This window comes from Capsicum annuum, chromosome 3, assembly GCF_002878395.1.
Source record: "Capsicum annuum cultivar UCD-10X-F1 chromosome 3, UCD10Xv1.1, whole genome shotgun sequence".
In the NCBI taxonomy this organism is placed as follows: Eukaryota; Viridiplantae; Streptophyta; class Magnoliopsida; order Solanales; family Solanaceae; genus Capsicum; species Capsicum annuum.
The window spans coordinates 5,672,336-5,688,932 of NC_061113.1; the positions used below are offsets into that span (position 1 = coordinate 5,672,336).

The 16,597-nt window shown below is 36.9% G+C and overlaps 1 protein-coding gene across 1 annotated transcript; it reads right to left on the minus strand.

Annotated features, from left to right (window-relative positions):
* Nucleotides 1-2,711: 2,711 nt before the first annotated feature.
* Nucleotides 2,712-3,299, minus strand: LOC124896545. Its single transcript, XM_047408095.1, has one exon. The coding sequence runs from the start codon at nucleotides 3,297-3,299 to the stop codon at nucleotides 2,712-2,714; it is 588 nt and encodes a 195-aa protein (XP_047264051.1).
* Between the last annotated feature and the right edge of the window lie 13,298 nt (nucleotides 3,300-16,597).

The following is a 16,597-nucleotide window of genomic DNA, read 5'->3' on the forward strand; positions in this document are numbered from 1 at the left end:
TTGTAGCTATGAGATACATCAAACAACCGACTAAGCCTCTGAAGTACGTTTCCTCCACTTTCTCTGCTCCATTATTCTTGCTTAGTTTCTCTTTTTGGTTCATAGGAGTTTTCATCTCCTTGCAATCTTCCATGTTGAGCTCCTTCAGAATTTCTTTAGCATATTTCTTCTGACAAATGAAAACTTCATTCTATCCCTGTTTGATTTCCATTCCAAGAAAATAGGACTTTAGACCAAGATCAGTCATCCCGAAGGCTTGCATCATTTCTTGCTTGAAATCTTAAATATTCTTTGTATTGCTCCCTGTAACTAGTACATCATCAACATATATAGACATAACAAGAATATCAATGCCATTATGTTTAACATAAAGTGTAGATTTTGATAGACTCTTTTCAAAGCGTAACCCAAGTAAATGATCATCTATTCGACCATACCAGGCCCTTGGTGCTTGTTTAAGTCCATAAAGCGTCTTCCTTAGCCTGTAAACTTTGTTCTCTTTTCCTTTCGTCACAAAGCCTTCAGTTTGCTCAACATAAATTTCTTCGTGGAGAAAACCATTAAGAAATGCCGATTTGACATCCATCTGATACACTTTCCAGCCCAATTGTGCAGCAAGAGCAAGAAGTAACCTAATCGTGTCAAGCTTAGCCACTGTGCGAATGTATCAAAGTAATCTACACCAAAAATTTGAGCATATCCCTTAGCGACAAGCCTTGCTTTATGCTTGTTGACTGAACCATCAGCATTTAACTTTGTTCTGAAGATCCATTTCAACCCAATTACTTTTTTGTCTTTAGGTTGATCAACAAGCTTCCAAGTCATGTTCTTCTCAATCATAAACAACTCCTCTTTCATTGCAGCCACCCAATTTTCATCATTCTTGTATTCAATGTACCCAACAGGTTCACATACTACCATATTACATCTCTGTATATATCAGTGAGTAGTCGAGTACCTTTAACCGGTGAATGATTCACCACTTTATCTTGCGATGAGAGTGATATTTGCTTTTCAGGAACTTTGGCAAGAAACTTTTCTGCTGAGTCCAAAGAGTTTAGGACAGGTTTATTTGAGTCTTCCCAACACCATTCTTCATTCTCCATAAAATACACATCTCTACTGAAGATTATATTTTCAGTTTGCGGTTGGAAGACTTTATACAGCTTTGAAACTGCACTGTATCCAATAAAAATGCCTGGAACAGATTTCTTATCTAGCTTGTCTCGTTTAACTTGAGGAACATAGGAAAAACAGAGACAACCAAACACTTTAAGGAAGTTTAATTATGGTTTGAACCCATACCAAGCTTCGAAAGGAGTTCGACCTCTCACCGCCTTTGTGGGAAGCCTGTTTTGGAGAAAAACTGATGTATTTGCTGCTTCTGCCCAAAATTTCTTTGGCAAGTTCTTCTCGTGCATCATGCATCTGGTCATCTCCATTATGTACCTATTTCTTCTTTCACTTACTCCATTTTGTTGAGGAGTATACGGAGTAGTAAGCTGATGATGAATCCTTGCTTCCTTACATAAAATGTTGAATTGTTGAGAAGTGTATTCCTTTCCATTATCAATTCGTATGGACTGAATTTTACAAGCAGCTTCATTTCGTACTTTTACTTTGAACTTCCAAAAGACATTAGCATCCTCGGACTTACTCTTGAGAAAGTAAATCCAACACATGCGAGTTAGATCATCAACAAAAATGATGTAGTAAAGACTACCTTTTAGTGAGGGAGTCCTTTGAGGTCCTGTTATGTATGAATTAGTTGCAATTTCTTTGATGCTCTCCAAGTTGTTTTTGGAAATGGAAGTCTGCTTTGTTTACCATATTGACAAGCAAGGCAATTTGAAGAATTCACTTCTAAGATAGGTAGGTCCTCGACTATTTCTGCCTTTTGCATTTTAAGCAACCTTTCATAGTGATAATGTCCTAGTCTCTTGTGCCATACTTCTGCAACATTTTCTTTGGCTGAAAAAATCACATGCTCCTCCTCAAATGGATCTAATGAAAAACTTTTGCCTCTCATTATTACTTTAAACATTTCTTGATCTGATGCATCCTTGATTAAGCAATGTTTATCTTCAAAATGTAATTTGAAGCCATTTTCCATCAATTGACCAGCACTAAGTAAGCACTAAGTAAGTTCTGATCTATTTCAGGTACATAAAGCACTTAAGAAATTGTTTTTGTACCAGAGTGACTTGGAATAGCAACCGTTCCTTTTCCTTGTACAGGAATATATTCACCGTTACCTATTCTGACTTTAGTAATGGTCGTAGGCTTCAATTCCTTGAAGAGATCCTTATCATTTTTCATGTGATTAGTACATCCACTATCAATCAACCAACACTCACTTGATGATTTACTTGAAAAACATGTAGCAACAAAGAGTTGATCTTCCTCCTCTCCATCCACGATTTGAGCATCTGCTTCTTGTTGCTGATTTTTGTTCTTGAAAATGACCGCTTCATGCCCAAGTTGATTGCATTTACTACACTTAGGTTCAGGCCTTCTCCAACACTTGTATGGTGGATGGTCTTTCTTGTTACAATGCTTACATGGAGGAAAACTTTTCTTTTTGTTTCCAGTTTTTCCTGTTGCAGTACCTGCTGGAGTGCTTTCATCATTCTTCTTGTTCTTCTTCTTTTTATTTTTACCTCCATCTTGAGGCTTGGCAAACAATGCTCCCTCGGTATTTCCTTCATCTCTCATGACCTTTCGTTGTTCTTGAGCTGCAAAGCATTCAACAACTCCGCCAAGGTGATCTTGGATAGATCCTTGGTGTTTTCCAAAGTAGTTATGGTTGCTTCAAATCTTTCCGGCACAGTTACCATAATTTTTTCAACAATACGAGAATCATTAAACACGGAACCAAGCAATCTTACTCTATTTGCTATGTTCAGGAGCCTTTCAGAGTAATCTTTTATGGTTTCGGTTTCTTTTATCTTCGGCATCTCGAAATCTCTTATAAGATTCAAAACTTGCATACCTCTGATCCTATCATCCCCTTCATATTCTGACTTGAGATAATCCCATATGTCTTTGGCTGACTTTAGAGATATAATTCGAGTGAAAATTGAAGAAGATACTGCTGAAAATAGACAGGCTTTTGCCTTTGATTTTCTGGTTTTCTTGTCTTTATGGTTCTTGATCTGGGCCATAGTTGGATTGTCAGGCAATGGAGGAATTTCATAATCCTCTTCAACTGCCTCCCATATATCCATGACGTCTAGATAAGTTTCCATCCTTACAGCCCCAATATGATAGTTTTCACCTTTAAAAACAGGTGGTGCCATACTTGAAAAACTTGATTCTGCTTTCATGCTTCATAAACTTGCCTTGTTTCAGTTATTACTTAGATGGAAACACCCACAGATCCCTCAATAAATAAGTGCTCTGATACCAATTGTTAGTTTTCAGAGAGTGAAGAACATAAGAAACTGATTTTACATGTTTACGAACAAGTGGAACATGAGTTTGATAAGTTTAACAGAGAGATATTGATGAAAGCAAAAACTACAACTTTATTGCAGAATTAAAATTATTTATAGGTTACAATCCTAACTGAAAAAATAACCAACTCCTAAAGATAAGGATAAGGATTAGAAACCAATTTTACTGCTGACTAATATTAACTTCTAACAGATAACATAAAAATTTAACTGCTGCAGCTCTTATGCATTTTTCTAACACTTTCGGTCACACCAGTGTCCTGAGAAGTATTGTTTTCTTTTGAAGAGTTAATAGCACTAGGCGATCCTAGAGTAAACATTTGCACAGTCTTCTTCAATTCATTATCCGCAATCTTCGTGAGTTCATGAAAATCTGAAGAGTTGATTGCACCAGTTGGTCTTGCAGCAGATGAAGAAGTGTCGATTGCAGAAGCATTAGATTCACTGACATAGGAAGCATGATTATTTGGAAGTGAAAGATAAAGTAGGCGGATAGTGTCCACATTATGCAATTGCAGTGCACCAAAATCTGAAAACCACAGAGTGTCTCTCTTTGCATAAAACATAATATATGCTTCCTCTTCCAAAACAAGATCTTCGTGAACCCGAGAAATCTATGACAAACGAAATAATATCAAGTTAGTTGTCATTCAAGAAGCTTGGCAAAATAGACTATCAGTGACATATAACAGAGAATATGATTGCACTATTCTACGTACCGTCGAGTCATCAAATTTGTACCATTCATTGGGTTCAGCACAAATGAAGCTGTAATAGTGTCCCGAACTGGATGTAGACCCGGCGTGCACTATAACTGCATAAAGATCGTACTTCATTTCTTCCTGTCAGAGACAAGTAAAAATTGAAAATAACATCATGTTATTACTAACAAAATATAAAGTAAATGTACTAACAGATACTCACATTATAGGATTGGATATTTTCGGTGTAAGGAAGCAAGTCCAATTCCAACGGAAATGAAATATGCTTGTCCACCTTTTGCACAATGGAACTGTCATTCTGGAATCGCTTCAAATGAAAGACAGCAACGGAAGGGGCATTGTATAGCATCAGTTGCTTCTCAATTGAGACTTGCTCCTTACATCTTTCACAAGTATACTTGATCTCTGGATCATCAAGTTTCTCAACTCTTGTGAAAGACTCCAACGCTGAATGTAAGCTGTCGGCATCTTTGATCTCCAAGCTCACGTCTATAAGAGGCTCATAAGTGTTGGAGCAGTGGCCGCAGTTGCAACAGCGAAGCTGCAATTTGAGAAAGAGATATTTAACATTACAAACGTCATATTTTCAAGATACATATGAATAATAAGATAGTATTCTAGTATGCTTACCTTGCTGACAAGCCGGCCGCCAAAAACTTGTTGGACAATGTCATTACATTGGCTTTCAAGCCTATTGAGAAAGCATTGCGAGAATTCATGAGCATCTTCTTGCTGATACTTACGGAAACCAGACGAAAAATCTATTATTTTTTCACTTTGTTAAGGACCACAAACTACACAAACATTCGTCATCATCCATCCTATTTCACAAATTATTTTCTATTCCACTCGTGTGTGTGTGCCAAATGGGGAATATCTCGTTAAACCATAAACAACACATGACTGAGGATACAACTCAAATTGTCGACAAGTTTCCAAGGCGAAATAGAACCACCATCATAAGCCAACGAACTGCCAATAAGCTCTTTGAAAACGCAAATTAAACAGAAATCAGCGTAACCTGCAACGACTATAAAAAAAAGAAGAAATGAACAGAACATCAATAATAATTCAAAATGGAACAAAACAACAGATATCTTTGAGAAACAATTGTCCTTACGATCACATGGCACATGAGTGTTACGCAGAAGTAGGTCAAACAAAGGCACCGTGTGCATGAAACATTGCAATACCGCGTTCAGAAAGCATGTGTTGCCTAAGTTAACAAGTCCAGTACCCTGACAGAACAACAAAAATGACAAAAATATAAGAATCTTAACTGATACGTTCATACAAATATACACAGATGATGAAAATATGACAAGTTTGATATTTTGGATTAATTGAGATGTTATACATATATACATACATTTAGTCGAGGTGCATGAAGCTAGCTCGGACACCACAGTCAATTAAGATGCCATAACAAAGACCAGAACAATTAACTAAAAGTAGTTGGCAGATGTATAGCATATTATAATTCGTGTATAACTAGTCTATAATTTATGTATATATTGATTATAAGAGTTTTAAAAGTACATACCTTGTAAGTTTTTAACACATTAGGTGTCCACACAGGCTTATTTTCTTCATTTTCTCTTGCAAAATCACACTTGGCCTCAAGTGACGAGATGGGCTTGGCTTCAAAATCACATTTGGGCCCAATTGAGGTAATGGGCTTCACCCCAAAATCACATTTGGACTCAACTGTCTGGATGGGCTTAACCTCAAAATCATATTTGGGCCCAACTGAGGTAATGGGCTTCACCTCAAAATCATATTTGGGCCCAACTGAGGTAATGGGCTTAACCTCAAAATCACATTTGGGCCCAACTGAGGTAATGGGCTTCACCTCAAAATCATATTTGGGCCCAATTGAGGTAATGGGCTTAACCTCAAAATCATATTTGGACTCAACTGATGCAATGGGCTTAGCATCAATTGGCCCATCATTAGCAACAAACCATTCTGAGTCCACTGTATCTAAATCATCATCATCAGAAGTAGAACTATCAATCCAAGGATCAGAATCAGAAGATTCCACATGATGAGTTGATTCTGGAGACGAACCAATCAAATCCTTGAAAGAATCAACTGACTTAACAGATGTGTGTTGATTTTTTTTGTTCTCCATAAGAAAAGCAACAAAAAAAATGATGAAAATCAAGATTCTTTTTTTGCAAAAAAAAAATATCAAGATTTTTGTGTAAAGAATGGGATTCTAAGGCTTTTTAAGACAAGGGTATTTTTTGTAATGATGAGGAAAACAACATATAGAATGGGGGTTTATATAGAAAATGAAATCAAGAAATAGGTTTTTTTGTTTTGGAAAGTAAATTAATATGTCTTTTGTTACTGAAGTTTTGAAGGATTTGAAATTTGGAGAGTTGGTTGGAAGTTACTATATAGTGAGGAGTGGATTTTCATAATTGAATGGATTTGAAAAGGGAGGGAAGGAAGCTAAATCCTCATGTATATACATGTACATATAATATCATAAAAATATATATCATATTACCTAAATCTTCTCTTACATACATATCATATACTCTTGAGTTTCATTTTACTTGGATCCTATATTAATAGTAAGTAAATTTGCTAAGTAGGAAAGTTAGTTAATTCTCATGCATACACATATACATACCATATCATATATATATATATTATCTAAATCCTTTCTTATAAAAATATCATATACTCTCCGTTTCATTTTACTTGGATTATCCTTTACTAATAGCAAGTAGATTTGCTAAGTAGGAAAGTTATTTAATTGTAGATTAGGCTAAGTCTGCATGCATAAACATGTACATAACAGGGACTATCAAATAGATAGAAATAGAAGATGAGTTTACCAGGGAAATCAACTCAGTATCTTTCAGGAATTGGAAATTGAGATGGTGTCTTCGTCAACAAAGCTGCCATTCTTTCGATGTAGATGGTTTTCATTATGCATCCAGTTTAAAGATGCTTCATCCAACCTCTCCATATGCATGCATGGAAATTTGAGGAGTTCATAGCATTAGGCGTTCCTGGATTGGATGCCTCAACAGTCTGTCTGCAACCAAAAAGAAAATCTCATGTTAGCTTTTTGAAAATAGGACTTTCATTCTCATTATATTTATTACAAAAAAGAAAAAGACTAGATGGAGAAATGGCAAAGATGAAATATGGACTATGGACACTTTGAAGGACCAAATGAAATTAAGTTGTGGACAGGGAACTTTAGAGAGGCAAATCAACTATTGTATGAACAAAAACTATAAGTTTGAATGACTAAGTTATTTAGAAACCAATATGGATTGTGATAGGATAGTTAATATTCAAGTTATGTGCGGAAAGGCAATTTTTTTAGCCAAAATTTCCGAGGGGACATTTCCTTTGAAAATATACTAAAGGAGACAAAAAGCTCGATCGGGTTTGAGAGACTTATCCCTTTCCTTAACAGCTCTGCCAGAAAAGACAGCTGGCTGTCAAGAAGTTGTACGTCAAAAAAATGAAAATAGCCAAAAGAGGATGTTGAGATAAATGTGTGAACATACTTGAAAATACAGAATTAGGAACAAAGATATCAGGGACAAGGTAAGAGTGGTCTCTGGACAAGATGAGAGAATAAAACTGAAATTGTTCAGACATGTGAAGAAGAGATGCACACATGTCTCAGTAAAGAGGTGTGAGAGGTCGGTTATGACGGGTATAAGGAGAGGTAGAAGTAGGCCGAAGAAGGATTTGACAGTGGTAAATTAAACAAGACATGGCTGATCTACAGCTTACCAAGAATATGACGCTAGGTAAAGGATATGGAGGCCGGAGATTAGAATAAAAGGTTAATAGGTACTATTTGTTATTAATACGATTCTATTCTTCATTGTTTTTAGTATGGCTTCTTCATTACCGTATTTGTTTCACATACTTGACTGAACCAAAGGTATATCAGAAACAACCTCTCTACTTTATCCACAATCTTGTTGAGTTCATGGGAGTCTGACAAATTTATAGCACCAGTTGGTGCATGAATTCGTGAGCATCTTCTTGTCGATACCTACAGAAGATAGACTAAGAAATCTGATATTGTCACAAAGTTAAGGACCACAAACAACACAACCATTCATCATCATCCATACTATTACGCATAGTATTCTCTATGTACTTTGTTATGAATTGGACAGAATAAAGCAAACCACAAGCAAAAAGAAAAGACAAGAACACACAAATTTACGTGGAAACCCTTGTGGGAAAAACCACGGACAGAGGCAAAGGAATTTCACTATGAAAGGAAAGGACTACAATGTAGAGCACGACGTAATTTCTGAATGTTCAAAACCGACCCACTAATTGCACTTATATAGTATGTGCGTACAAATAGGTCCTAGGCCCAATCCTATGCTACCAACACAGACCCCATTAAAAATCACAAACATGGGTGCATCTCAAAACTTTCAGGACTGGATCAATAAAATTTGGGTCACAACTCTAACAATTTCCAACTTGACACGAATTCTGATTCAGAACTCAAATTTATTTCAAGAAAACTCTCCACTTCTTCCACAAAAGCCCTAAGGGCACATCTTAACAACTAACACCAACCAAGTCCAAGCAATTCTCAAACTTTGCACTTGGTAGTGTCTTGGTCATCATATCAGTAGGTTTATCATGGGTACTAATCTTACTTACCACAATAACACCATGAGCTATAATTTCAAGCACAAAATGATACCGTACATCAATGTGCTTTGTCCTCTCATGAAGCATCTGATCTTTTTTAAAAAAGATCGCACTCTAACTATCACAAAAGACCATAGTAATCCGAAAGTCTTTGCTAAGTTCACCAAACAGACCATTCAACAAAATAGCTTCCTTGAAAGCCTCTGTAATAGCCATGTACTCTGCCTCAGTAGTTGACAAAGCAATCGTAGTCTGTAAAGTAGCTTTCCAACTAATAGCACAACCACCAATGGTGAAAATATAGCCTGTAAGGGACCTCCTTTTATCATGGTCTCCTGCAAAACCAGAATCAATATACCCAATCACTCCATCTCTATTTCGTCCAAACTGTAAAAAAAATCAGCAGATCTATGCAAATATCTGAAAATCCACTAAACTGCTTTCCAATGTTCTTTGCTAGGATTTGCTATGTATATGCTAACTACACGGACAACATATGTTAAATCTGGTCGGGAATATACCATCGCATACATAAAAGACCCGACGGCACTAGAGTATGGAACTCGAGACATATAGTGATGCTCATCATCTGTCTTTAGAGATAAAGTGGTTGAGAGTTTGAAGTGAACTTCTGATGGAGTACTGACAGGTTTGGCATTTCGCATATTGAACCTGTGAAGTACTTTCTCAATATACCTTTTCTAACTCAAGTATAACTTACACTTTTCTCTATCCCTCAGACTTTCCATGTCAAGAATCTTTTTTGCTGCTCCTAGATCCTTTATCTCAAACTCCTTGCTAAGTTGGGATTTGACTTTTATTATCTTTCTCATATCCTTTGCTCCAATCAACATATCATCAATATATATATAAGAGAAGATACATGACCGAACCACCACTTACCTCCTTGAAGTAGAAACAGCTATCATAACTACTCCTCCAAAATATATGAGAGGTCATAAAAGAGTCAAACCTCTTATACCATTGTCTAGGCAACTGTTTAAAGCCACAAAGAGACTTTTTCAGCAAGCATACATAGTCCTCATTTTCTGAAACTACAAAGCCCTCTGGTTGCTGCATATAGATGTCCTTCTCAAGTTCTCTATGTAAGAATGCAGTTTTGACATCCAATTGCTCAAGATCAAGATTATGCATTGCCACAATACCAAGCAAGGCTCGAATCAAACTATGCTTTACAACTGGAGAAAACACATCTATGAAGTCAATACCTGGAACCTGACTGTAACATTAAGCAACTAGTCTTGCTTTGTACCTAGCGTATTCAACTCCCAATGTTTCTTCTTTACCTTTAAATACCCACTTGTAAAGGACAACTTTCTTATCTTTAGGTAATTTCACCAGATCTAATCTGCCATTCTTATGAAGTTATTCCATCTCCTCCTACATAGCAATCATCCATCGGCCGAAATCATCACAACTAACTGCCTCTGAGTAAGAAGAAGGTTCTTCATCAGAATCAATACCTTCTGCTACATTCAATGCATAAGCAATCAAATCAGCTTCAACATACTTCTTAGGAAGTCTAATATATCTTTTAGGCCTTTGTTTAGCAATAGAATATTGTAGCATCACTGGTGGTGAAGAAGAAATAGTATCACTTTGTAGCTCTGGGCTAGATTGAGAAGTACGCACTGGTGTAAGCTCTACTAAAATTTGCAATTTAACATGGGTGCTTGACTTTTGCTGATTCATGTCACTAAGCTCATCTAGAGGAAAAACACTAGATTTGGAGGGAGCCCAAAGCATGGGAGTTTCATCAAACATAATATCCCTGCTAATTATAACCTTTCTACTTTCTGGACACTAAAGCTTATAACCTTTAACACCAAGCTGATAACCCATAAATAAGCACTTGACAATTTTAAGTTTCAAATTTCCATTATCAACATGAGCATAAACCAGACATCCAAATATCCTCAAATTAGAATAACTAGCAAGAGTACCAGACCATACCTCTTGTGGAGTCTTTTTATCAATTGCGACTGAGGGAGAGCGGTTAATAAGAAGACAAGCTGTGGTTAAACCAGTGTTAGAGAGCATACAATGTACCTTCTCCATTATAGTTATATTCATTCGTTTGGCCACACCATTTTGCTACAGAGTATGACGAACTGTTAAGTGCCTCACAATTCCTTCTGATTTGCACAACACAAAACATTAAATTCATTAGAATAGAACTCTAAACCATTATCAGTCCGGAGGTGTTTTACTTATTTTCCTATTTGTTTTTCAATCATAGTCTTCCACTCCTTGAAAGTAGGAAACACTTTATTCTTTTGCTTCAGAAAGAACACCCAAACTTTTCTAGAATAGTCATCAATAATAGTCAACAATAATAGTCAAAAAATAATTAGCACCTCCTAGACGAACCCTAGATATCAGAATTAATGTAATCAAGTGTGCCTTTAGTTGAGTGGATGCCTTTAGTGAATCTGACTCTCTTCTGCTTCCCAAAAATGCAGTGCTCATAGAACTACAATTTGGTAATACTCTAGTCATCAAGAAGTCCTCTCCTGCTAAGTTTTAGGTTCAAGGTGTATATGTGAATGGAAAATGAAAAGAAAATAGTGGAGAGAAGGGAGACACCAATTCGAAAAGTGTACTCCCAAATTAGAAAGTTCACTATTTCTCCCACATTAGTGGGAGAAGAGAACTTGTAAGTGTTTATAATGAGAAACACTGATTCCACATGGATAGAGAAGAAAGAACTAGGTGATGCCTCATACTATCATCGTCTCTCGCTTGGCTCAAATTTGGATTTGGATTTGGATTTGAAAAATGATCGATCGATGAGATCTAATTTTTTAGACAAAATTTATTTGGAACTTGTTTACAAGTGAAAATTTAATCCAAAATCTGGTAGTATTAATTTTCTCCAAATGGATGCCATTCCAACGTATATGCAACACACATCACGAAGGGATACGACCCTTCGAGAAGAGGCATACTGTTTCACATTGTAGGGTGACATGTGACCATATACGCAGTGTAGGTATACGACCTGTGGCGCAGACGTAGCGTAGTTTCTCACTGGAATCTGCAAAACATCACATGTGGCGGCAGTCCAAGGGCATCTCCAGTGCAGTCCCAATGTATGGACGTGACTATTGCAGAAAAGGTGGCTTTCTGCTGAACCAATGCTTCCTTTCTGAAAGGATACACTTTAGGCTATAAAAACTTGATATTTTACTCAGGTGTTGGTATCAATTTTGATAGGAAAAAATCTTTTGTTATTAACAAAAACTCTGTGTGATCATTCAGCTATTGAGTGAGCGTTGAATCCAACAATTTGAGGTACCGCTATTGTTCAGATTGAAGGCCATTTTATCCTGGGAGGAAGATTCCATAACCTCGGGTATAGTGAGGGAAATTATTCCTTAAGGACACTCCATGAAGTCGGGGGACTTGGACTTAAAATTCTGTTTCGTCTTTTTTCTGAAATTTAACACTCTTTTGGATAGATTATTCATAATCTTGTATTGAAGGTGTTAAGGAACTTCATAAGTGTTCTTGTTTTGTACATGAACTTGTGGTGAAGTCATTGTTGCATTTATATAGATTCTTGTCCCAAAATATATACAAGATAACTATAACACCCCAAAAAATTCTCTCCTAGTCTGAGCCTTAGAGCGTGTTCTATAAGGTGAAAATCCGGTTCTATAGATTTGAGAAGTGTATTCCTAAGTATGAAATACTTTAAACCATGTATAATTTCCTTACTATCGACCTTTTATCATGTATATCATTGAATAAGCTTTCCATCGATTCCAATTTCATCAAAATCTGACATCGAACGAGTGAGTTATAGCCGCTTTACTGAAAACAGTTGGATTTAGATTTTTCCAGGTACGATGGGGTGGTCCGACGGACCGTCGAGCATGCGACGGATCGTTTACCTCCACCGTTGCAATGTTACAATGAGCCATCCCTCTGGTTATGTGTGACAGAGTGGTCCGACGGACCGTCGACCATGCGATAGACCATCGCACTCCACCTTGCACCAAGGTAGTGCGACCCAGTTCTGGTCCTGTGCGACAGAGTGGTCTGACGGACCATCAGACATGCGATGGACCATCGCACCCCACCGTCGCATGTCCCAATCAGTAATTTTAAGACGTTTTTAAAAGGTCTTTGTGGTCTTTTCTCACTCTTTTTCAGCTAGTATATATACCCGATAAAGGCTCACAACCTCATTTCTCCTCTTCCATACCAAAAACTAGGGTTTCTACAAAATCAAAACCCTTATTTCTTCTTCAAGAAAAATCAATAGAGATCAAGATAAATTAAGAATCTCTCCAAGGGATTTCAAGAAGGAAGTTTCTCCAAGGTATGTAGATGTTGATTTTTGGGTCCCTTTCATCCAAAAAGCTCAAGAACCCTTTTTATAAAATTTAAAGATCTTGTGTTTATGGGTTTTTATGATGCATGTGAGTTGAAATTGATGTTCCTGCTATGATTGAGTTGTGATTCATGGTTGTTTACAAGGTTTTCAAGCTTTGACCCTAGTATGTAGAATTCATGTGATGTTTATGATAAACCCTCTTCAAGTTGCTTTCTATGTGATGTGTTCATATCAATTAAGTATAGAAATGGTTTTTGATAAAATGCTCATGTGAAGGGATTAGTATCATTATAGCATGTTGATTAGGAAACCCCCAATTGTGTGCAAGCCCATGCATGCCAAGTATTTGTTGAAATGCCTTAGTGAATGAATTATGACATCATAGCATGAAATCCCCAATAAGGTGTAAACCCATTCATGCCTAGTGTTTGTTGAAAAGCCTTAGTGAACGAGTTGTGACATGATAGTATAAAGTTTTCCAAAACATGTGTTATCCGATACATGCCAAGACTAACATACGTGCGAAGTACTATATGCAAGACCTTGTTGAATAGAGTATGATCCAATAGCATGTTCCCCCTACACTATTACATGTTTATGATTCCTAAATGCTTGAGGAGACACCTTAGTGATTGGGATGGTGAATATAGACACCTAATTTTGTTCCTCCAAAAAATTTGTTTTCTCATTTTTTACTTTATCCTACCGTGTACCCTCACCCATGTAATTATACACCATAAAAATACAAAATAACAAAAATTTAATAAATCCCTAACCTATACCCTAACAAACTTTATCATATACCCTACCACCTAACCCACGTCACCTCCCCCAACCTCATTCACATGTTTTTCTCATCTTTTCTATAACAAAAAGAAAGAAAACAAAAAAAGAAGAAGAGGGCCCCCACAGAAGATTCCTTGTCCCTGACCATTTTATCATATACAATATATAAACACCTTCTTCTCATAGAAATGGAGGGACCTCCATAGATCTTCATGGAATGAAAGAAGGGGAAACCATATGCATACAAGACCTTCCCACCCATACACAAAATTTTCCACCCAGCAACATGATTGAATAGACATACCCTTTTCTTCATACATCAATACACACACATCAGGGAGTTTAAGCCACATTTTTTTTAGTCTTTCTGCTACATTTCTGAGGCTTTGGTTTTGTCTTTTTCGCGGTTCATTTTCGATACTACGCATTGGGGTTTTTTGGGTTTGTCTAATTTTGTATTCTGTCGCTGGGATCGAGCTTTGGGGATTCATCGGTTTTGTTCCTGCTTTGTGGTTTTATTATTGGTTGAAATCGAATCAGTTGGTACTCTTGGATTATTGGTTTGGTGAGTACGTCGTTGGGGTTCTGTATTGGAGGATTTCGGTCTCGAACTTCTTTATTATCTACGAGAACGTTCTATTGAGGTCCATTTCTTTAACCCGTTCTCTTATTCATTTTGATTGGTTGCATTGGCTATGGTTACGTGTTGGTTGATTATGATGACTTGATTTCATTGATATGATTTTGTTGTTTAAATTCGTTACTAAAATGAGCATGGATTGTTGAAATGGTGATTGCTATTTGTGTCGTTAAGAATGGATTTGGGTCAGAAATCAAAAATTGATAAAAGTTAATATTATGGTATTTTGATTCATTATTGATGTTGAACGTTATATGTCGTCGAGCGGGTAGGCAAATAGTAGGCTCGGCTAGGCAAAATTTAGAATTGGTGGATTGTTGGAATGTTTGAAATATTTTTTGGATTTTTCCTAGTTTATCGCATGAAATTGACATTTTATTTATTTTTGGGGAATGCCCCGAAGGAATTGTATTTGTTCACCGGGGGATACCCCGACGTACTATGTTGGTGGAAGGAATTTGAGAGTAAGGCCCGAGGCGTCGGGTAAAGCGCGGGAGCGTAGTTAGTATTAGTATAGGTTAGATAGGATTTATCTTAGCATTTTTCTATTTTAGACTGTATAAATTGGACTGGACACTATATTTTGATTCATTTTATTTTGTCTGTTTGTTTGTTTGTTTTACGTGTTTTGTGTGGTTTGTAATTCATAGTGTAGAATTAGCCGATACGCTTCACCAAGTGACTGTGGTCGAACCACGGGATCGAGGGGTGCCTAACACCTTCCCCTCGGTCAAAAGAATTCCTTAGCCGGAATCTCTGTTCGCAAATCAGTTTTAAAAGAGTCAAAACAGTTTTGAAAAGAATTTTTCAAAAGTGACTTGGCACACCGGATTATGTCAAGTGGCGACTCTGAGTTTAAATGTAAATAATACTTTCTGAAACAAAATCTTCATTTTTGTCACTTTGATAATAAAAACCCTTCCAAACTTTAAAATAAAATTAATCTTTTTGGAGTTAAAAAGGGGGTGTGACAGTGAATATATGTTATGATTCCTAAATGCTTGAAGGGATGCCTTAGTGATTGTGATGGAGAATATATGGTTATGATTCCTAAATGCTTGAAGATATGCTTTAGTGATTGTGATGATGAATGAATGACTGTGGTTATGACTAGTCAATAATGGTTATGTTTTACTTTTATGTTATCAAGTCTTGGGGGTATTTATACTCGACAATTTAGCTTCTGTCTAGAGCCTGTGTTAGTTTTCAACAATAATCCCAATCGAGCCATGATTCTCAAAACTCAATGAATTATAGAACTCTGTACCCTCAGACAGATATGGAACTTAAGAAATCTCAGTAATCTTAGTAATCTCTATGATCTCAGTATCGCTAGTAATCTAGCCTCAGTGCTGTACTCAGCTCAGATCTAGTTGTATTCGAATGTTCCATTCTGATCTCGGTAGTGACCGAGTAATCTATTTCAAAGCTCTGTATCATCAGTCAGATACTGTGATTCAGTAGTATTCCGTCAAATACGGAACCAAGTGAATTTATCTTAACTCAGTCAGATCATTTGAGAAACATGATCAGTATAGATTCAGCTCAGTTTGTGTTCAGTTGAGAATCAGTTCAGAGTCTTTCAGTTAGGAGTATGAGCTAGCACCGAGAGAGGACAGGGATGGCGACTCCCCGATAGAGAGAGGCAGAGTCATTAGGAGCAATCCCTGAACTCCAGATCTGCATAGCCAGCGCAGGATGCAGGAGTCACCCTCCAGTAAAGGCTGTACCCGTAGAGAGAGGTTTGAATATGATATTGCCTTAGGCTAACTTTTGCGAGGGTCACCCACCAGAGAGGCTTGACCATAAAGTCTTTACCTGTGGTACGGTATTGACACCCTTCCAGCTGGGGTTACATATTGGACCCCAACAGTGGAGGTCGGTGTATGTCGGTTAAGTAACTACTTCCCACAATTACAATTTCAGTATCAATCTTTAGAATTTAGGACTGTCAGATACAGTCATCTAT